This window comes from Carassius auratus, chromosome 40 (genome assembly GCF_003368295.1).
Source record: "Carassius auratus strain Wakin chromosome 40, ASM336829v1, whole genome shotgun sequence".
NCBI classification, from domain to species: Eukaryota; Metazoa; Chordata; class Actinopteri; order Cypriniformes; family Cyprinidae; genus Carassius; species Carassius auratus.
The window spans coordinates 18374988-18397193 of NC_039282.1; the positions used below are offsets into that span (position 1 = coordinate 18374988).

Genomic DNA, 22206 nt, shown 5'->3' on the forward strand with positions numbered 1-22206 from the left:
TAACACCATGCTAGTAACATTTTAATCATGTTAAAATAATGCTAGCTACATGTTAATAACTTGTTAATTATGATAATACCATGTTATTAACATGCTAATCATGCTAGAAACATGCTAGTAACATGCTAATCATGCTAGCAGCATGCAAGTAGCATGCTTAATCTTGCTAACACATGCTAGCAACATGCTAGTCATATTTGAAATATACTAAGACACCCCTCCAGGTACCCCAGAAATATTTTTATACTAAACTGTTTTTTGTTTTGTTTTTCTGATAGACTGTTTTACCTTGAAAACATTCAAACTATAATCTTAAAAATCTTTACAACTATTTTAATTTGCAAACTACTTCAAACCGAAAACTTTCAGACTGCAATCTTTTCAAACTTTATCAAACTTTCTAGCTAGGCTTTTTCAAGCCAACTTAAAGTTTGTCTAATGCCTTAATCTAGTCTTTTTCTGTTATAGTTCAGTTCATCAGAAGAAATCAGAACCAGAGCCCAGCTGTGTGTCTATGAAGAGTGACTGGTCTATTGATAATATAATAGATTTTAAGACTGAAAATACACAGACTGATCTCAGGTATAACGTTTCTATAAATATATGAATATATAATGCATTTTTAGTTACAGAATATCAGTAAGATGTGGTTCTTGTTGTTTAATATTTATAGCTACTTTTAATCTTTATATTGTATATTAATGTATAAACTGTTGCTCACATCTGTGAAAGCACCCAGTTTAAATGACTTTTTTTGTAGTAGTATAGTGCAAATGAAATTATCATGAATGGTCTTTAAAGTTTTTTTATTTATAAATGAATATATAAATTGTGAATACAGTAATTCAAAGGATTTACTTTAGTCTCTCTCTGTTATAGTTTAGTCCATCAGAAAAGAGCAGATCGTGAGCCCAGCTGTGTATCTATGAGGAGTGACGTGTCTATGAATCATCCAGTACATTTTAAGAGTAGGGATAAACAAACTGATCTCAGGTATAACAATTCTGTAAAATATAAGATTTAATTATAATACAGAATACAAAAAAAGACATTGTGCTTCGTAACTCATGTAATAATGTGTTATTTTAATTTTACAGCCATGAAGTCCTCAACACGTTTAGATCAAATCTGATGAAGAAGTTTGAGTGTCTGTATGAGGAAACAGCGATGCAGGGAAACCCAACACTCCTGAATGAGATCTACACAGAGCTGTACATCACAGAGAGTGAGAGTGGAGAGATCAGTAATGAACACGAGGTGAGACAGATTGAGACACAATCCAGGAGAGAAGCAACAGAGGACAAACCAATCAAATGTAGAGACATCTTTAGAGCTTTACCTGGACAAGACAAACCCATCAGAACTGTGCTGACAAAGGGAGTCGCTGGCATTGGAAAAACAGTCTCTGTGCAGAAGTTCATCCTGGACTGGGCTGAAGGGAAAGAGAATCAGGACGTCCAGCTCATATTTCCACTTCCTTTCAGAGAGCTCAATCTGATGAAGGAAAAAACACTCAGTCTTTCAGATCTTCTTGAGGTCTTTTTCCCTGAAACAAAAGAAATGGAAATATCCGGTGGCAAATATAAAGTGTTGTTCATCTTTGATGGTCTTGATGAGTGTCGTTTGTCTCTAGATTTTCAGAGTGATGTGAGGTTGTGTGATGTAAGTGAATCAGTCTCAGTGGATGTGCTCCTGACGAACCTCATTGTGGGGAATCTGCTTCCCTCTGCTCTCATCTGGATCACCTCCAGACCAGCAGCAGCTGATCTCGTCCCGTCTGAGTGTGTCCATCGAGTGACAGAGGTACGAGGCTTCAATGACCCACAGAAGGAGGAATACTTCAGGAAGAGAGTCAGTGATCAGAGTCTGGCTGAGAGGATCATCTCACACCTGAAGTCATCAAGGAGCCTCTTCATCATGTGCCACATCCCAGTGTTCTGCTGGATCTCAGCCGCTGTTCTGGAGGAGATGTTGAGTCGAGCAGAGAGTGGAGAGATTCCCAAGACTCTCACTCAGATGTACACACACTTCCTGATCCTTCAGACCAACATCAAACATGAGAAGGACTATGAGAAGAACGTGACAGATGAAGACATGATCCTCAAACTGGGGAAAGTGGCTTTTCAGCAGCTTGTGAAAGGCAATCTGATCTTCTATGAGGAAGACCTGAGAGAGTGTGGCATTGATGTGACAGAAGCATCAGTGTACTCAGGATTGTGCACTCAGATCTTCAGAGAGGAGTTTGGCTTGTATCAAGGAAAAGTCTTCAGCTTTGTTCATCTGAGCATTCAGGAACATCTAGCAGCTTTATATGTGCACCTCTCTTGTGTAAACAACAATATAAATGTGTTTGACCAAATCAACAAACAGAGTTTGTGGTCTAAAGTTAAGGCCAGGTTTCTGCTAAATTCATCCGATTATGTTTCTTTATCTGACCTGCACAAGAGAGCTGTGGATGAGGCTCTACAGAGTAAAAATGGACATCTGGATATTTTCCTGCGGTTTATTCTAGGTCTGTCACTGAAGACTAATCAGAGTCTTTTGCAAAGATTAATGAAACAGCCAAGAAGCAGCTCTGACAGCAGTGAGAAAACAGTTGAGTACATCAAGAAGAAGATCAGGACCATTGACTCTCCAGAGAAATCCATCAGTATGTTCCACTGTCTGAATGAACTGGGCGATCGTTCACTAGTGGAGGAAATACAACAATATCTGAAATCTGGAAGAATAAGTGAAGCCAAACTCTCTTCATCTCAGTGGTCAGCTGTAGTTTTTGTGTTGCTGACATCAGAGAAGAAGCTGGATGAGTTTGATATTAATAAATTTGCTAGTGGAAACAATAAACTGAAAGTTTTTCAGAAGCTGCTGCCTGTGATTAAAGAATCCATATCAGTTCAGTAAGTATCACTGAGAACTATCACTTCACTGTTAAAACATTAAGAAAAAAGTCAGATGTTGTCCAGAGTTTAGTGATCAGTATTTTTATGTTTTTTTTCTTCTTCTAATTGGTAACACTAAAAGATAAAAAATTCAGGGAAGTTGACTATGAATAAATAATTCAAATTTGTAAGTTATTAAAATGTTTTTGTAAATATTGGACAGATTTGTAATTTTGGTTGTTATGAGGCTGTCCAGAACAAAGCAGTGACTTATTAAAACAAAACAACAAAATGAAATCCATGTCAGAAACAGGATATTCCAAACATGAGATACATAGAACTGAACAGAATGCACATAACATTCAAGTAGGAAAACACAAAAACAAAAAACAAGAGAAACACTGGGTTATTTATACACGAGATCACAAGGGGCTGATAAGGGACAGCTGCGGGTGAATAGTTGCTAATGAAAACAAACAGGTTTAGCCATGGGAGCAAACAAGTGAGCTACAGTAATACAACAAGGGAAACAGGATCTAAACACTGGAAGGGAACACGGAAATGTTGGGCCAGCCCAAATACTCACACTTGTGGTCTTTGCACTTGACCACTTATCTACTTAGATTACATATTTCCTGTATTTGGCCATTTGGCATTACCTGATGGGACACACTTTTTGTGTTTAATAGTGTTTACAGAACACTTTTTTTTTTTATATACTTTGCATTTTAAAATAAACTTCTAAATATCTTTTCAACCGTCCCTATAACAGATGACACAGTTTAATAAACGTGGTGCTTCTAATTAAGTGATAAAAAGCGGTTGCAAATGTTTTACAAAATACACATATTCATCTTGGTACCAATAAAATGTGTAACCATTTATGTTTTACAACAAAATTACATGTAACAACTAATTATTAATATTATAGTAGATTTCCACGATATGTCTTGAGATCCCTGAACAAAGTTTCACAATTTATTTCCAGGATTTAGTGTGCAATAAGGACACTGTGCTTTGGTGTTTTTATGACTAGGGACAGTATTGCATGCTTATTTCCTGATGCGTGCATGCACTCTCAAGTGGTCAAGAATGCAAGTGTTGGGATTTGGACTGGCCCAATAGAAACAGAAAGATACTTCAAAATATGAGTCCAACACAAGATATGGGAACACAGGCCAGGAACATGACACTACATTGTCCAACAAAGAAATATTAATAAGCTTCTTAGGTTTTATGCTTGTGACCTTTTAGACATCAATCCAATGATACATCAAACATGCTGATTTTGCTATGAGTTTGTACTTTCTATTTAATAATTGATTCACTGCTAAACTGGTCTGATCTGAGAGAGTGAAGATTGTGTCATTGTTCTCTACAGGTTGAGTGATTGCGGTCTCACAGATGAAGGTTTTGCTGCTCTGGCTTCAGCTCTGAGATCAAACCCTGAACACCTGAGAGTGCTGGATCTGTCTGGGAATAAACTAGGAGATTCAAGCATGAAGCATGAAGGAGATTTGGGAGTCATGCTGTTTGGTGTATTACAGAATCCTCTCTGTAAACTGGAGAAACTAGTGTAAGATCAAATATGACTCTCACTCCTGAAGCACAATTTACAGTTTTTTTCAATTGCTAACAAGCGCTTAACCATACTTCACATACTTTTTCTAAACTCTTAACACAGACTAACACCTACAAAACACAATTGGCCAAATGGATAATTTTCTTCTCAAAAACACATTTTGTTAAATGTATACTAAATCTTCATTTCAAAATAGAACACATCTTTCTCGGCACACACCAACTTTACCAAAACACTGGAAATCTGACTCAAAATTAAATTATTCTGTCAAAGAATAACACTTGTTTTCACCTCAAAAGGTACATGCAGTCAATCAAAGTACACGAGGTTTCAAAATACTGGCTATTGTTGACATTACACAAACTGCATAGACTTAGATGTTTCAGTTTTACAGGTATTTGCATGCAAAACATGCAATTCACTGTTTTACACTAAATTTCTTGGTTAGGAACTGTATGTCCAAATGTACAGTAATGTTCACATTCAAAAGCATTCCAGTAAAATAATTTTTTCCTTTACTGTTTACTGCAGGAGGTACAACAATCTCTCACTGCTCCTCTCACTGCTCCTGCTCCTCTCACTGCTCCTGCACCCCTCACTGCTCCTGCTCCCCTCACTGCATCTCTCACTGCTCCTGCTCCCTCACTGCATCTCTCACTGCTCTCACTGCTCCCCTCACTGCTCCTGCTCCCCTCACTGCATCTCTCATTGCTTTCACTGCTCCCCTCACTGCTCCTGCTCCCCTCACTGCATCTCTCACTGCTTTCACTGCTCCCCTCACTGGCTCCTGCTCCCCTCACTGCATCTCTCACTGCTCTTACTGCTCCCCTCACTGCTCCTGCTCCCCTCACTGCATCTCTCACTGCTCCTGCTCCTCTCACTGCATCTCTCACTGCTCCTGCTCCCCTCACTGCATCTCTCACTGCTCCTGCTCCCCTCACTGCATCTCTCACTGCTCTCACTGCTCCCCTCACTGCTCCTGCTCCCCTCACTGCATCTCTCATTGCTTTCACTGCTCCCCTCACTGCTCCTGCTCCCCTCACTGCATCTCTCACTGCTTTCACTGCTCCCCTCACTGCTCCTGCTCCCCTCACTGCATCTCTCACTGCTCTTACTGCTCCCCTCACTGCTCCTGCTCCCCTCACTGCATCTCTCACTGCTCCTCTCACTGCTCCTGCACCTCTCACTGCTCCTCTCACTGCTCCTGCACCCCTCACTGCATCTCTCACTGCTCTCACTGCTCCCCTCACTGCTCCTGCTCCCCTCACTGCATCTCTCACTGCTCCTCTCACTGCTCCTGCTCCCCTCACTGCTCCTCTCATTGCTCCTCTCACTGCATCTCTCACTGCTCCTCTCACTGCTCCTGCACCTCTCACTGCTCCTGCTCCTCTCACTGCTCCTGCTCCTCTCACTGCTCCTGCTCCTCTCACTGCTCCTGCACCCCTCACTGCTCCTGCACCTCTCACTGCTCCTGCTCCTCTCACTCTTCTCACTGCTCCTGCTCCTCTCACTGCTCCTCTCACTGCTCCTGCTCCTCTCACTGCTCCTGCACCCCTCACTGCTCCTGCTCCTCTCACTGCTCCTGCTCCTCTCACTGCTCCTCTCACTCCTCCTGCTCCTCTCACTGCTCCTCTCACTGCTCCTGCACCCCTCACTGCTCCTGCACCTCTCACTGCTCCTGCTCCTCTCACTGCTCCTCTCACTGCTCCTGCACCCCTCACTGCTCCTGCTTCTCTCACTGCTCCTGCTCCTCTCACTGCTCCTGCTCCTCTCACTGCTCCTGCTCCTCTCACTGCTCCTGCTCCTCTCACTGCATCTCTCACTGGGCCTGCTCTTCTCCCTGGGCCCCTTGCTCTTACTCTTCCTCGTCCATACATTACAGTGTTTGTCTTTTTTTGTTTCTGTTTCCAAAAATATCACTCTTCAAAGTTCTCCTTTTATTGTATAAGTGTCAATGTAATAGAAAAAAAATAAGCCCTGCCATTGAGTCTAAGCCAGATTGGAATCAGCTGTGGTTGGCTCAATTTACACAACATAAATCAGCTAAGATATATTGTTTTTGAACTGATATCATCGCAGAAGCAGAGGTTTTTATACTGTATCTAAGGTTTTGAACATTGTTTTTACTATTGTGGGATGTTGTGTGTTAACATTTGTAAATACTACAAAAACAATCCATAATTTTGTTGGGAGGTATAGCTTGTCTATTCAGAAAATGTAAGCATTGTGGAAATGTGTTCAATGACTCCATATTGTGTGAAAACGACATGAAATGTGTGAATGGTATGGCCACAATAGACAGATGCTGTGCTAATTGTGTTTAGAGTTTTGAAAATGTGACAACTGCTTGGACAAATGCTTGTTAGCGACTGAAAAAAACTGTAAAGTATATGTGAAGTGTTCAGCCTCTTTCTGCTGCTGTGAGTTCAGCTGATTGAGCTGGAAATGACTGAACACATGAGCTGCTCCTCAGTAACATGATACTGCAGGACTGAAAGTCACACTTTCACACACACTTTCACACACAATCAAAATTTTCACTCTCTTAAATTTAAACAGACTTGAGCTCAACTCAGTCAGAACTGAGATGAAGAACATGCTGAGTTCATTCTTACCTTTCATCTAATTTATTTTTCAGTAGTGACTCTTTTTAAAATATTGTTTTAAACTGTGTAAAATCACACACATCACTACTCCATATATTATATTCTAAATAACCCTAAAAATCAGCTATGTAGTGAATTGTGTCACTTATTTAAAATAGTTTTTGCATTAGATACATTTTGTAAATAGAAAATACAGGTATGGTGCAATATTATTTATCGTGCTTGACTATACTGAGGCCTAAATGTTTTATGGTCATGTTTTGTTCTCTACAGTTTGAGTAAGTGTGGTCTCACAGATGAAGGTTGTGCTGCTCTTGCTTCAGCTCTGAGATCAAACCCTGAACACCTGAGAGAACTGGATCTGTCTGGAAATAAACTAGGAGATTCAAGCATGAAGCTTCTTTCTGTTGTAATGGCGAATCCTCACTGTAAACTGGAGAAGCTGGGGTAAGATAATCTATATAACACAGTGTGAAGTATATGTGAAGTGCAAGTCCAAATACAAAAACAAAATTATAATTTTATTTTATTTTAAATCCAAAAACAAAAAGCAGCAAATAAGCACAATGGCAAATCTTAAACCAAAATTAAACCTACCTGAAATTGTGGGTATCGTTGGCAAATGGAATAACTGCCCATGAATGGACAAGACATCAGTCAATCAAGATTTAAAGAAAGTCTAATAATTTTGACCAGCTTTGTTTCTTTTGTTAAAGGGGGGGGGGGGTGAAATGCTATTTCATGCATACTGAGTTTTTTACACTGTTAAAGAGTTGGATTCCCATGCTAAACATGGACAAAGTTTCAAAAATTAAGTTGTAGGTTTGAAGGAGTATTTCTGTTCCAAAAATACTCCTTCCGGTTTGTCACAAGTTTCGGAAAGTTTTTTTCGAGTATGGCTCTGTGTGACGTTAGATGGAGCGGAATTTCCTTATATGGGTGCTAAGGGCGCGTCTGCCGGAAGAGCGCGCGCTCCCGTATAGCAGAGCAGAGAGAGGCTGTGCACAGACAATCACTCATCACAGCGAGAGCGTCGCGAAATGTCACAAAAGAAGTGTGTTTTTGGTTGCCAGGGCAAGACAACCCTGCACAGATTACCAAAAGAGAAACAGCATTAAGGGACCAGTGGATGGAGTTTATTTTTACAGAGCATCAAAGGAGTTGTGCAAGTGTTTGTGTTTGTTCCCTGCATTTCGAAGATACTTGTTTTACAAACAAGGCCCAGGTTGACGCTGGATTTGCACATCGTTTATTTCTTAAGGATAATGCAATCCCAACGAAAAAGGGTCACGATCGTGTGTTGGATCCGCAGGCGGTGAGTAAAACTGCTTCAAATATCTCTGTGTTATTAACTTCGCTATCGGCGCGTAAGCACATCAAGTAAACAACATGCGATGTTGTCATCAAACTGCACAAGTAAAACTGCTTCAAATATCTCTGTGTTGTTAACTTAGCTATCGGCGCGTAAGCACATCAAGTAAACAACATGCGATGTTGTCATCAAACTGCACTTTCCACATGTACAGCTTAAAAAAAAAAAAAAAGACGACAAAGTGGAACTTAGTCATTTTCCAAAACCGCTAAGCAAATATATACAGTTTCAGTACATACCACATAGAGAAGCCTTTGCTGACGCTGCTCTTGTTAAATTTCAGCCTCTGGATCTGTGTCACAGCTTCCAGACGCGCTCAACACAAAATCCTACTGGCGCTCGTGATTCTTTAGCTCCGCCCACATGTCACGCCTCCAGGCGCTCGTGTTTTTCCGGGAAAAATCGGTACAGACTATCTTTCTCTTATGAATATAATAAAACTAAAGACTTTTTGGAGTTATGAAGGATGCAGTACTACTCTATATGTACTCAAGATTAACATGATATATATAGAGATAGGTTTATTACATTCATAAGAGAAAGATAGTCTGTACCGTTTTTTCCCGGAAAAACACGACCGGCTGGAGGCGTAACGTGTGGGCGGAGCTAAAGAATCAAGAGCGCCAGTAGGCTTTTGCGTTGAGAGCGTTTGGAAGCTGTGACATTACCGTGAGGACAAAACCAACCAAAACAAACCATGGCCAACAGTCAGATTCAGCGTATATTTATGATCCAGAATCAGATCCAGAGGCTGAAATTTAACAAGAGCAGCATCAGCAACGACGTCTCTATGTTAGGGCTGTGCAAAAAATCGAATGCGATTTTCATGTACATCTCATCAGTAAAGACGCTCCTGTAATTAGAAGTATATCTCCAGCACGTGTGTTCAGATCAAGGTTGCCAGGTTTCACAACAAATCCTGCCCAGTTGCTTCTCAAAACTAGCCCAATCTCGCTTCCAGAAGGTTCCCCGATAAAACATTGCTTCCCGGGGTTAAAATATACATTTTTTAGCAGGGTTGCCTTGGTAAAATTCGCATTTTAGGGGCTAAATATCACGTTATTTGTATTGGGGTCGCTGTGACCCGTGGACATGAAAAACAACCACCACAGACTCGGCAACATTGGTTGGCATTTACTACACCGAGCCGTAATTCACTGACAATCTACACAACATCGATGTTAAAATCGCAGGTGATTCTTTGTCGATTTTGAAAGCGATTTTGTGTTAGTTGTCTGTAGACTACGGCTCTGTGCAGTAACTGCCGCTCCACCTGAACCAGTGTTGCCAAGTCTGCGGTTGTTTTTCATGTCTGCGGTTTGAAGCAATCCCAATACCAATAACGTGATATTTAGCCCCTAAAATGCTAATTGCAAAAATTTAGATTTTAACCCCGGGAAGCAATTTTTATCGGGGAACCTCCCGGAAACGCGATTGGGCTAGTTTTGGACAAGTTTTAAGAAGCAACTGGGCAGGATTTGTTGTGTAAACCTGGCAACCCTGATCTGAACACACGTGCTTGAGATATACTTCTAATTACAGGAGCGTCTTTACTGATGAGAGGTGCATGAAAATCGCATTCGATTTTTTGCACAGCCCTAGATGTATTGAAACTGTATATATTTGCTTAGCGGTTTTGGAAAATGACTAAGTTCCACTTTATGTCGTCTTTTTTTTTTTTTTTTTATTAAGCTGTACATGTGGAAAGTGCAGTTTGGTGACAACATCGTATGTTGTTTACTTGATGTGCTTATGCGCCGATAGTTAAGTTAACAACACAGAGATATTTGAAGCAGTTTTACTCACCGCATGCGGTTCCAACACACGATCGTGACCCTTTTTCGTTGGGATTGCATCATCCTTAAGAAATAAACGATATGCAAATCCAGCGTCAAACTGGGCCTTGTTTGTAAAAAAAAAAGCATCTTCGAAATGCAGGGAACAAACACAAACACTTGCACAACTCCGTTGATGCTCTGTAAAAATAAACTCCATCCACTGGTCCCTTAATGCTGTTTTTTTTTGGTAATCTGTGCAGGGTTGTCTTGCCCTGGCAACCAAAAACACACTCCTTTTGTGACAATTCGCTCTCGCTCTGATCAGTGAATGTCTCTGCTCTTCTATACGGGAGCGCGCGCTCTTCCGGGAGAAGTGCCCTTAGGACACATATAAGGAAATTCCGCTCCATCTAACATCACACAGAGCCATACTCGAAAAAAACTTTCCGAAATTTGTGACAAACCGGAAGAGGTATTTTTGGAGCAAAAATACTCCTTCAAACGTACAACTTAATTTTTGAAACTTTGTCCATGTTTAGCATGGGAATCCAACTCTTTAACAGTGTAAAAAACTCAGTATGCATGAAATAGCATTTCACCCCCACCTTTAAGATCTATGTAATGATCCATCAAACATTGATTTGTGCTTTAAGTTTGTACTTTCTCTTTAGTAATGGATTCAGAGCTAAACTGATCTGATGTGATCTGAGAGAGTGAAGATTGTGTCATTGTTCTCTACAGGTTGAGTAAGTGTGGTCTATCAGATGATGGTTGTGCTGCTCTGACTTCAGCTCTGAGATCAAACCCTGAACACCTGAGAGAACTGGATCTGTCTGGGAATAAACTAGGAGATTCAGGAGTAATGCTGTCTGATGTAATACAGAATCCTCTCTGTAAACTGGAGATACTGCAGTAAGATCATATATGTCTCTCACACATGAAGCACAATGTAAAGTATATCTGAAGTGTTCAGCCTCTTTCTGCTGCTGTGAGTTCAGCTGATTGAGCTGGAAATGACTGAACACATGAGCTGCTCCTCAGTAACATGAAACTATAGGACTGAGGGTCACACTGAAATACACACTTCCCTTTCGAACATTCACTTCACTTTGTGTATGGGGACAACTCATGTTTACCCTGGTACTGAAGCCTGATTTGTTAACATTTTTGTTGCTGCACAAATCAATGGCTCTATAATGGGTGGAGCTGACCCTGCAATCAAGAAGTCAGAGAAGAGGAAGCAGGGGACCCATGCACGATGCCGAAGGGCAAACCCATGCAAGGACTGCTAGCTCACTGAGATGAATCCTTTCACAGAGAACATGAGTCTTGCTCTTCTCCACTCATGAATTGTCTTCTTCAATGAAGGCAGCCTCGCTCTCGTTTCTCCTCTCTCAGCAAGCTCAGAGAAAGAAACCGTGGAATGGCTTGAATGATCTCACACAGCACTTTGATCTACTGTGTGTTTTACATGAGATGATTAGTGGCCCTCAACTGCAATGAGCAGTTTTATCTTTTTAGGAGGATTTAAAGAGAATGCTGTCACTGACAGTATCAGATTTAGACATGTTTGGGCCATGCCCACGATGAGGCTGCGCTCCTGTGGGCTGGCTGCTCTCACTGAAATAGTATTGAGTCTAGCAAAGCATTTTGAGAGGAACATGAAAGGATCAGTTTTCGCTGAGGCTGAAACTCCCTCTACAAACATCTTGTGCTCGCTCACCATCTCTCAGTTCAACACCAAGTAGTGGAAGTTCCTTTAAAATTGGACATGTCCTTCTCATTCAGCGTGCACCCAAGAAAACTACCACTGTGATAGTGGCCCAACAAGAGCAATTCTCCTCTCCTCTCCTCCTCAGTGTCCCACCCCATGTTGGTGAACTACCATTCATAAAATTGAACCATTTGCCACCCAGGTCCATTTTAGACCTCAGTCCAATGATTCATCAAACATACTGATTTGTGCTAAAAGTTTGCACTTTATCTTTAATAATGGATTCAGTGCTAAACTTATCTGATCTGAGAGAGTGAGGAGTTTGTCATTGTTCTCTACAGGTTGAGTGATTGCGGTCTCACAGGTAAAGGTTGTGCTGCTCTTGCTTCAGCTCTGAGATCAAACCCTGAACACCTGAGAGAACTGGATCTGTCTGAGAATAAACCAGGAGATTCAAGCATGAAGCTTCTTTCTGCTGTACTGGCGAATCGTCACTGTAAACTGGAGAAGCTGGGGTAAGATAATCTTTATAACACAGTGTGAAGTATATGTGAAGTGCAGAACAAATCAGATCACAAAAACAAAATAAATCCAAAAACAAAAATCATAAATTATCAGCAAACCATAAGAAAAATGGCAAATCTAAAACAAAATTAAACCTATCTGAAAATGTATTGTTAGCAAATGAAATACTTGCAATTGATCAGATAAGAAGACATCTGCCTTTTAAAATGTACGGAAAATCAAAGAATTGTGACCAGCCTGGTTTCTTGTTCATGGTGGACTTCACTGTTCACTTTAAACCAGTTTTCAATAGTAAAACCTTTTGACTCAAATGAAACCAGTCAGACACTGTACATGGGAGAGTATGAACAGTGGGCTTATTCTTTTGATGCAACAGAGTAAGAATCTGCCTGTTCCTGAACCCATTTTTCTCCCTTTTATCCATTGCATGTTAGCTCAGACTGGCATTTATTTTAAAGAAAAATTAAGAAAATATTGCAGTTTTTTTTTGCTAAACGACAGTGAGCACAACTGAAGCTACATGTGCAAAACTCTAACTACAGTGTTCACTACCAACAGTCACCTGAGCTAAACAGTTCACATCACCTGCAAAACTCATTCAAAGCAACACAACTCTTAACACACGGCTCAAAACAGGCTCATCGCAGCCAAACACTACACACAACCCTCACTGAGATAACACACACTGTCACTCAGAACACACTGAGAGGAAAAACACTAGCATCAGACACCAATACAGAAAATACTCACTTTTCATTTTTACAGTTTGAACTATTTCAGTGACTTCATACAAAGTAATATTTTCTTCAAAGAAAGGAGTGACATTCTTTCACATGATTTATTTAATTTTTTAGAACATAAGTTATTTTAGCAGTTTGTTTCAATAGTCTGTAGTAATTTAAGGAATTACAGTAATGAGAAAAAAAGCTAGAAACTAAAAGTACATACTATAATTCAAACAAATAATTTTCAGGGCTAATCCTGAAATTGCAGTCAGCAGTGTTTGAAATCTATTCTGTTCTGAATGTGTGGTTCACAGTTTTGACAACAGTGTGTTAGCATTAAGTGCTGTAAATCCACAGTGTTGTGCAGGTTGTGGTTTAAGTAATGGGATAAGTGTGTAGAGTTTTGAAAACTGTGTTCAAGCAATGAAAAACGAACTAGAGTTTGGTCCACATGAACTCCTGCTGTGCAGACTGTAGTTAGAGTTTTACACATGTGACTCCAGTTGTGCCCACCATCATTTAGTAATCGAAAAAAACTGTAATAAAATGGAAATACGGTGTTTAATGGGAATATAATTGTGGGAATAAAATGTCAAAAGAGTCTATTAAATAAGCACAACAAATATTACATTTTATAGTAAACATTTTAATAGGCTTTTTTAAAGTGGACATTGGATGTAATGTTTGCATATAAATGTGTCTTAGCAGTGTGTGGACACAATGACCACAATGATAAATTATCCTTTTTTAATCCCCGAAAAACCTAAACAATCTCAAATGTCAAGCCATTTTGATTTTATAAACAATATCACATCATATTGTCATGTTTATAAGGTAAAAAGTGTGTTGAGTATTTTTATCCAATGTTTGTTGGAGACATTCCATGGAGACCCTAAAGGATAATACCAACTTTTGGAAAATGGGCATTCGATGTCCCCTTTAAAGACTTGAAAAAAGCTTGAGAAAAACACTTTCCATATTAGGATATTTTGGATTATTACAGTTTTTTTTACAGACGCTAGGACACATTTCTCAATACTTAAGTCACTTTTTCAAAACTCTTCCCACAGTTCTCCAAACCAACTTTCAGCTTGGCAAAGCAGTTCATTTCACATTCAAAATGCATTACAACTACCAAAACACTTTATTCAGGTCTCAAATCAACTCTTTCTTTCAGAACACTAGCAAAGGTTGACACCCACAAAACAATGAGCTAAAAAACACTAACAACATGTAGCATTATACAATGTTTTCTTTTGTAAAACAAGGACATATCTCTGTTTATAATTCACTGCAATATATGTTACTGGAATGAATCAGACATGATGCAGAATTCATCAATATTTTATGTAGTTTATTTATTTTTATTTTTATGCACCGAGTAATTCCAAAATACAAGAATTTGTACACACACCATCCACTGATAGTGATACAATAGTAATGCTAATCTAATAATTGTCCAATCGTTTTTATAGCATTTCATTCAAATATTACTGTAGAAATGTAGCAAATTGCTGTCTTATCCAGTTTTGTATTATGTTATTGTTTTGAACATAAGCTTAACAGTTTTGAAAACAGTATGTAAGCTTGTGCAAATTGACCTGTTTGTGCAAAGAGTTTTGTCAGTTGTTGTGTCTGAGTGAGAAAAGAATTCATGAAATTTGAGAGATGTAGTCATTGAATGCATTTTGTGCCAAAGCAATGATAATTGATCCTCAGTTTAGCCCACATAGACTTCTGTTGTGCTCACTGTGTGAAGAGTTTTGCAAAAGTGACCTAAGTATTGAGAAATGTGTCTTAGCGTCTGTAAAAAACTGTAAAGAGCCTACAAGACTTAATGTCAAAGATGTAGCTGTGTGTGTGTGTGTGTGTGTGTGTTTGTGTGTGCGTGCACGTGTGAGTGATTGAATGAGTGTTTGTGTGTGTGAGTGTGTGTGTGTGTGTGAGTGTGTGTGCACGTGCGAGTGAGTGTTTGTGTGTGTGAGAGTGCGTGTGTGAGTGCAGAGCTCCATGTCCTCCTCAGACACAGAGAGCAATAATATAATATAACCAGTTAAACTCAGCTGTAATGAATAATGTAATTCAGTGTCAATAGTGTCAGTCAAAAACTGATTTTGCTTTAGAGACCAAAAATTGTTGCAGATGTTTCATGAAGAACCAAGAGGATCATACCAACTTGAGGAAAATGGGCATGTCCCTCTTAAGGACAGAGCTTGAGAAAAACACTATCCATATTATTTAGGATACTTTAGCTTATTAAAGAGCCTACAAGACTTAATGTCAAACTGAACATAATTGCCAGCCATAAGTTGACAGGCTGTCAGTCAGTGCAGTTACAAGGGACTGTTTTTTATGAGTTCTGTCAACGAATATGCTTAAAAACACTGATTCATTCATGAATGAAACAAGTTGTTGAAATTAATTTAACTTTGAGCACCACTTCAGTCGAGGACAACACGCCACCTGGTTTACAATGAAGATGTTTCACTTCATAGAGATAAATGGCATTGATTCAGTGCTGACGCCAATCGTGGGAAATCATCTTAAACTTTTAACTACTTCAAAAAATATTGCTCTCATCTTCTGACAACTGATGGCAAACTGATATTTTTTTCCACAAATATTTACCTTGACTTGAAGAGGGACAGATACAGATAATTGCACATGATTCAGTTTCCCTGTAGTTGTGTGTGTGTGTCACGTACGGTGATACAGGAAACGAGAAGAGATCAGATTCAGAATCAGATTTATTCAGACATTTAAACATTTAACAAATAATTACATAAAATCTACAAAAAGTCTGAAATGGAATAGGCAGAAGCAAAAGCTTATTGCGCCTATCCCAATGCATTTACAAAACGTAATCAGTAAAGCTGCCAATGTCTTATACATGGAGAAAAACAAAAGAAAAAAAACATCATCAACATCACCAGCATCCATTTACATCTTTAGCATCCATTCTCAATGTATTTTTTATAATTGATTTCTTCAAAAGAATTTTAAATTGAATTAAAGTTTTACAGTCTTTTAGCTCTTGGTCCAACTTACTCCATACATTAATCCCAACAAAAGAAACACAATGCTGCTTTGCACTCGTTCTCACATATGTTTTTGAAACATTTCTTCCTTTCGGAAATTATAAACACAATCTCGTTTTTGGAACAATCCCTGGATATGCACTGGTGACCTATTATGGCTTATATTATACATAAATTGTGCTGTTTTAAACTTGACCAAATCCTTCAATTTTAGTGCTTTTAGTTTAATGAAGAGCTCATTTGTATGGGCCCTGTAATCCACTTTATTCACAATGCAGATAGCTCTTTTTTGAATGATACTTATTGGATTAAGATTGGTTTTATAAGTGTTTCCCCAAACTTCTAGGCCATAGGTCATGTACGGGAGAACCAGGGAACAGTATAAAATATATAATTTTTTTTCATTTAAAAGTTCTTTAACTTTGGATATTATTGCAAGAGATTTACATAACTTTGCCTTGATGTAGTTTATATGGGGCTTCCAGCTAAGCTTATTTTGTAAAAGTACTCCAATAAATTTTTTTTCATTCACTCGTTCTATCTCAGTATTACTTATTCTTAAATTTATACCCACATCAATAGCACGATTTCCAAAAACTATAAATTTGGTTTTATATAAATAAAGGGTTAACTTATTAGAATCAAACCACTTCTTTAACAACGATAATTGTTTTTCTACTATATCTATCAATGCTTCTAAATTTTTACCAAAACTAAGCATGCTTGTGTCATCAGCAAATAAAATAAGGTTTGATGTTTTTGAAACTAAACAAAGATCATTTATATACATAAGTGCATTTATATACATTTAGGTGCAGGTATGAGTCTTTATTAAAGGGCAAATCCAAAAGGGTAAACAGTCCAGGCAGGGTCAAAACCAGAATATACAATAACATAACGAACACACGGCAAGAGCAGACTCAGGAAAGTATCACACATAAGACAAGGACTCCGTGACACAGACTCAGACAGACCGGGTATAAATACACAGAAGGATAATGGGGGAATTGGAGACAGGTGAGGAACAATCAATTAACTAAAACGAGGAGGAAAGTGACCAAATAAGGGAACAGGAAGTGATAAGGTGACAGACACCGAGGGAACGGAGGACACCTAGTGGAAACCCAGGGAACACAACCCAGACACTCTGACAGTGTGTGTGTGTGTGTGTGTGTGTGTGTGTGTGTGTGTGTGTGTGTGTGTGTGTGTGTGTGTGTGCGTGAGTGTGTGTGTGTGTGTGTGTGTGTGTGAGCTTGTGTGCATGTGCGTGTGTGTGTGTGTGTGTGTGTGTGCGTGAGTGTGTGTGTGTGTGTGTGTGTGTGCGTGAGTGTGTGTGTGTGTGTGTGTGTGTGTGTGTGTGTGTGTGCGTGTGCGCGTGTGCGTGTGTGTGTGTGTGTGTGTGTGTGTGCGTGAGTGTGCAAGTAAGTGTCTTAGTGGAGAGATCTGTGTCCACCTCAGAAACAGAGAGCAATAATATAAAACCAGTAAAACTCAGCTACAGTGAATAGTGTCATTAATAAAAACATATTTTGCTTTAGAGAAATTTAAAATAAAATAGAAGGATGATGCAGTGAAGAAATAATATTTTTTCTACAGACTTGAGCTCAACACAGTCAGAACTGAGAGATGAAGAACACATCACTACTCCATACATATTAGCTCAGATCTAAATAACAATAGTGAATGGTGTCACTTATTTAAAACAGATTATGCATTAGAGACATTTTTAAATAAAAAGTACTGGGATGATGCAATATTATTTATCCTGCTTGACTGCGATTTAGACCTAAATGTTTTATGATCATGTTTTGTGCTCTGTGACATTTTAGACCTCAGTCTAATGATTCATCAAACAGTGGTTTGTGCTATTAGTTTGTACTTTCTCTTAAATAAAGGATTCGGTGCTAAACTGATCTGATCTGATCTGAGAGAGTGAAGATTGTGTCATTGTTCTCTACAGGTTGAGAGATTGTGGTCTCACAGGTGAAGGCTGTGCTGCTCTGACCTCAGCTCTGAGATCAAACCCTGAACACCTGAGAGAACTGGATCTGTCTGGGAATAAACTACAAAATTTCAGTCTGAAGCTTCTTTCTACCATACTAGCGAATCATTGCTGTAAACTGGAAAAACTGTGGTAAGATCATACAGTATTTATAACACACAATGTGAAGTTTAAATCCATAAAAAATAAGCAGTAAATCATAAGTACAATGGCAAATCTAAACAAACAAACAAAAAAAATGTAACCTACCTGAAAAGGTAGGTATTGTTGGTAAATGGAATAATTACCACTGACTGGATGACTAGATTCAAATGACTTTCTTTTGCTTTTGTTTCGTTCCCAGTCCAGTAGAACAGGCCCTGCATACAGTTCATTTCAAAGAACTGAGTATTTTGAATTCCATACGTGTTTTTTCTTTAGGCGTGATGGTTATACAAATATTTAAGTAAAAAGTTTTCACAAAAGCAGGTTCTTGGTAGCGCAAGAGTGCGCTTTAACGTCTACAAGAGACACTAAAAAAGCTAGACATTAAATTAAGCATTAGGCCTATATACATTTAAAAAAACAAGCGTTATATAATTTTTATATAACTTTATTTAATTTTTTTATGAAATACGAATTTTGATTCATGAACATTGGTTTGTGTCTCATACTCATTGGTGACCGTGTCGGACTCATGTCTGCTCACTCATTAGTGTCTGAACTATAAAAGAAGAAACCACATTTCCATATTTAATTTCTGGGTTAAAAAATGACAAATGTCTCGAGCCATGTATTTAACTTAATTAATTGAATTTGAAACCATTTGGACTTGAGATACTTTCAAATGTTGTATTTCTTTCTTTTTATTGCTGCATAAAATAAAATAATTAAGTGGACAAATGTTTTTTTTTTCTGGTTTTGTTTGAAATATAAAGTTTTTCAAGGACTTGGCTCTCACAAGCAAATCACAGGCACTTATTAGATAAAAATAACAGTCTAGTTCACCCTTGTTGCAAACAGTGTCCTTAATTAAAACTGAGTTCGCATTAGACAGACATTTGAAAAAAAAACAGACATATTTCAATAAATAGATATTATTTATCCTGCCTGAATGAGAATTTAGTTGCTTTATGATCATGTTTTGGGTCCTGAGGCATCTTGGTTCAGTGATCTGTCAATACTGATTTGTTTTTTTAAATTTGAACCTTCTCTATGATAATGGATTCAGGGCTAAACTGATCTGATCTGAGAGAGTGAAGAGTGTGTCATTGTTCTCTCTAGGTTGAGTTATTGTGGCATCACAAAAGAAGGTTGTGCTGCTCTTGCTTCAGCTCTGAGATCAAACCCTGGACACCTGAGAGAACTGGATCTGTCTGGAAATAAACTGGGAAGTTCTGTTGAGAAGCATCTCTCTGCTGCACTGGCGAATCCTCACTGTAAACTGGAGATACTCGGGTAAGATCATCCCTCTGATAATCATGCATTTTTCCAGGTTTTTTTTTTTTTCTATCAAAATCCATGCAATGGATGTGAAAATGCAAAAAATCGTACCTGACCCAAATTTTTTACAACAGACGAAAGTTTTGGTGTGTAAACATGACTGACACAATGTGAATTCGTACTGTATTTGTTTTTCAACGTGGAAAACTTCATACTCAGTGTGCAAAGACCTTAAGACTGATTATCTCTATTGAGTTCGTCACATTTTTAGCTTATAAACTGCCAAATGAAAAATCATGACACAATTATGTATTTTATCACAAGAGTTGATTAATATTATTTAATAGGGAGCATGTGGATCCTGTGAAGCAAATGTCCTTCAGTTGGTGTTTATTGGAGCTGCACGTTATATCACTATGAAATAATATCTCACAATCAGCTTTGTGTGTCTGTTCAGTCCTGAAGCAAATGACAGTTTCAAACAGCACCATTGAACATCAACATTCATAAATCCCATTCTATCAGCAGCAGTCTATGGCAGTGATTGTCATTATATCTCCTCTCCTGCTCTGAGACTACAGTCAATAACAAACTACAGACACTTCAACTACAATTCACAGTGTGTCTTTCATTTACAGGTTAAGAGATTGTGGTGTCACATCTACAGGTTGTGCTGTTCTGGCTTCAGCTCTGAGATCAAACCCTGAACACTTGAGATATCTGGATCTGTCTCGGAATAAGCTATCACAACTCGTTTTGAAGCCTCTCTCTGGTCTGAAGGATGATTCACATAATAAACTGGTGAAACTAAAGTATTGTGAGTTTTTTTATTTATTATTTAACGTTCAGTAACAGGCTTCACATGTGTTTGATTGGAGAATACAAGATAATAATTCAGCTCCACTTTAGTCTCTGTACTTTAAACTGTTTAATAAGAAAGATAGAGTTGTTGTGTTGTTGTGCAGACTGGGGAAAACTAGGTTAAAGAGGAAACACAGAGATAGAAACAAAGCTTACTCGTTACATGTTGATCATTTATCGTTATAATCTATGATCAGTTCTTCATCCATATCTCTGTTTTTTTTCTGACATGGATCTGCTGATATGATGTGATAGCAGTGATGTTTCAAACACATATGTGACTGTCTGTGTGTTTTATTGTAGGACTCTCAGTATTTAGACTTCAGTCCAGTTTCCTCAGGATCAGCTCCTACAGAGACACAGTCACGCAATCAACAGAGACTCAAGACAGAGACACACAGCGATCACACTCAATTCACATCACTGTATTGTTTTTATATTTTGTGGGTCTGTTTTTTTTTAAGTACTGTTGTCATTAAATTTTCCACAATTATCTCTTTAGAGGACCTGGACTTGCTGTATAATTTAAGACTAAGTTTTGTATATGATGGTCTGTGCATGAATGTTGAAAACCACTGTGTACAATTTGGGATGGTTTTGAATTTGCTAGATATTGATTACAGTACAGATGCTGTAACACTTGTTCCAAATTTTCTTGTTTCTTTGATGGCAGAGTTTTCATTCTTTTAAGTGACAAAAGTTGAACACATTTTAATTAACAAACCATAACAAGATATGTACAGTGCTGTGCACTAGACAACTTTTTATGGGAGAAAGAGATGAATTTTACAATTACAATATTTATGTATTTATTTATTTTTACTTTATTATTTTACTTCAGTGTAAATTGAGATAAAGGTGACATTTTACATTAGAGAGCATCAAGAGCCTGACTAGTGAACAGAAATATATATTTAAAATGTTGCATTTTGTATATAATGTTTCCTTCCCTTTGCTGGCAAGACAATAAAGTTTTTTGGGTTTGTATTTTCAGAGAATCTTATTATTATTATTATTATGTTTTTTTTTTGTACAAAAATATCCACTAGAATTATCTGTTTTTTTTTTAATCGTTTCAAGTTACTGTATGAGCTTCACTGAACATACTGTACAATAAATCAATCTTATTTAGAATTAAATAACTTTTTTGGACATTGGATGGAGAATAGAAGACACAACATTTCACAGAACTCACTCTGTTTTTTTTATTTTTTATTCTGGATCTTGGAAAACAGCTTCAGATCATGAGGTGTTAAATCACCGAAAAGGCTGATTTGTGTGAAGATATAACAGTGTAAAAGTATGTAACACATAAACCAAAAATCAAAAGCTTAATTTGTTTGTAGTCATAAATAGATAATATTTATAAATACAAATATTATAATAAAAAGTCTTACCCGTGCAGGTCTCAAGGGGGAAAATTTCAGAATTTTCAATAAATAGGGAGTTTTAATGTTTTCTGAGTCTAATTAACATTTTATTTATATATATATATATATATATATATATATATATACATATATATATATATATATATATATATACATATATATATATATACATATATATATATATATATATATATATATATACATATACATATATATATATATATATATATATATATACATATATATATATATATATATATATATATATACATATATATATATATATATATATATATATATATATATATATA

At 37.8% G+C, this 22206-nt stretch overlaps 1 protein-coding gene across 1 annotated transcript; it reads left to right on the plus strand.

Moving 5' to 3' along the window:
* Positions 1-131: 131 nt before the first annotated feature.
* LOC113058949 (NACHT, LRR and PYD domains-containing protein 12-like) lies at positions 132-21461 on the plus strand. Its single transcript, XM_026227196.1, has 12 exons — positions 132-148; positions 469-582; positions 880-993; positions 1098-2897; positions 4261-4455; positions 7341-7514; positions 10959-11129; positions 12273-12446; positions 18180-18353; positions 19485-19658; positions 20282-20460; positions 20808-21461. Coding segments are annotated over exons 1-12 (3288 nt in total). The 3' UTR covers positions 20810-21461.
* Positions 21462-22206: the final 745 nt, after the last annotated feature.

Coding starts and splice junctions, on each gene's coding strand:
- LOC113058949 (XM_026227196.1), top strand. Junction 583..879: donor AATACACAGACTGATCTCAG/GTATAACGTTTC, acceptor TCTCTGTTATAG/TTTAGTCCATCAGAAAAGAG. Junction 11,130..12,272: donor TGTAAACTGGAGATACTGCA/GTAAGATCATAT, acceptor TGTTCTCTACAG/GTTGAGTGATTGCGGTCTCA.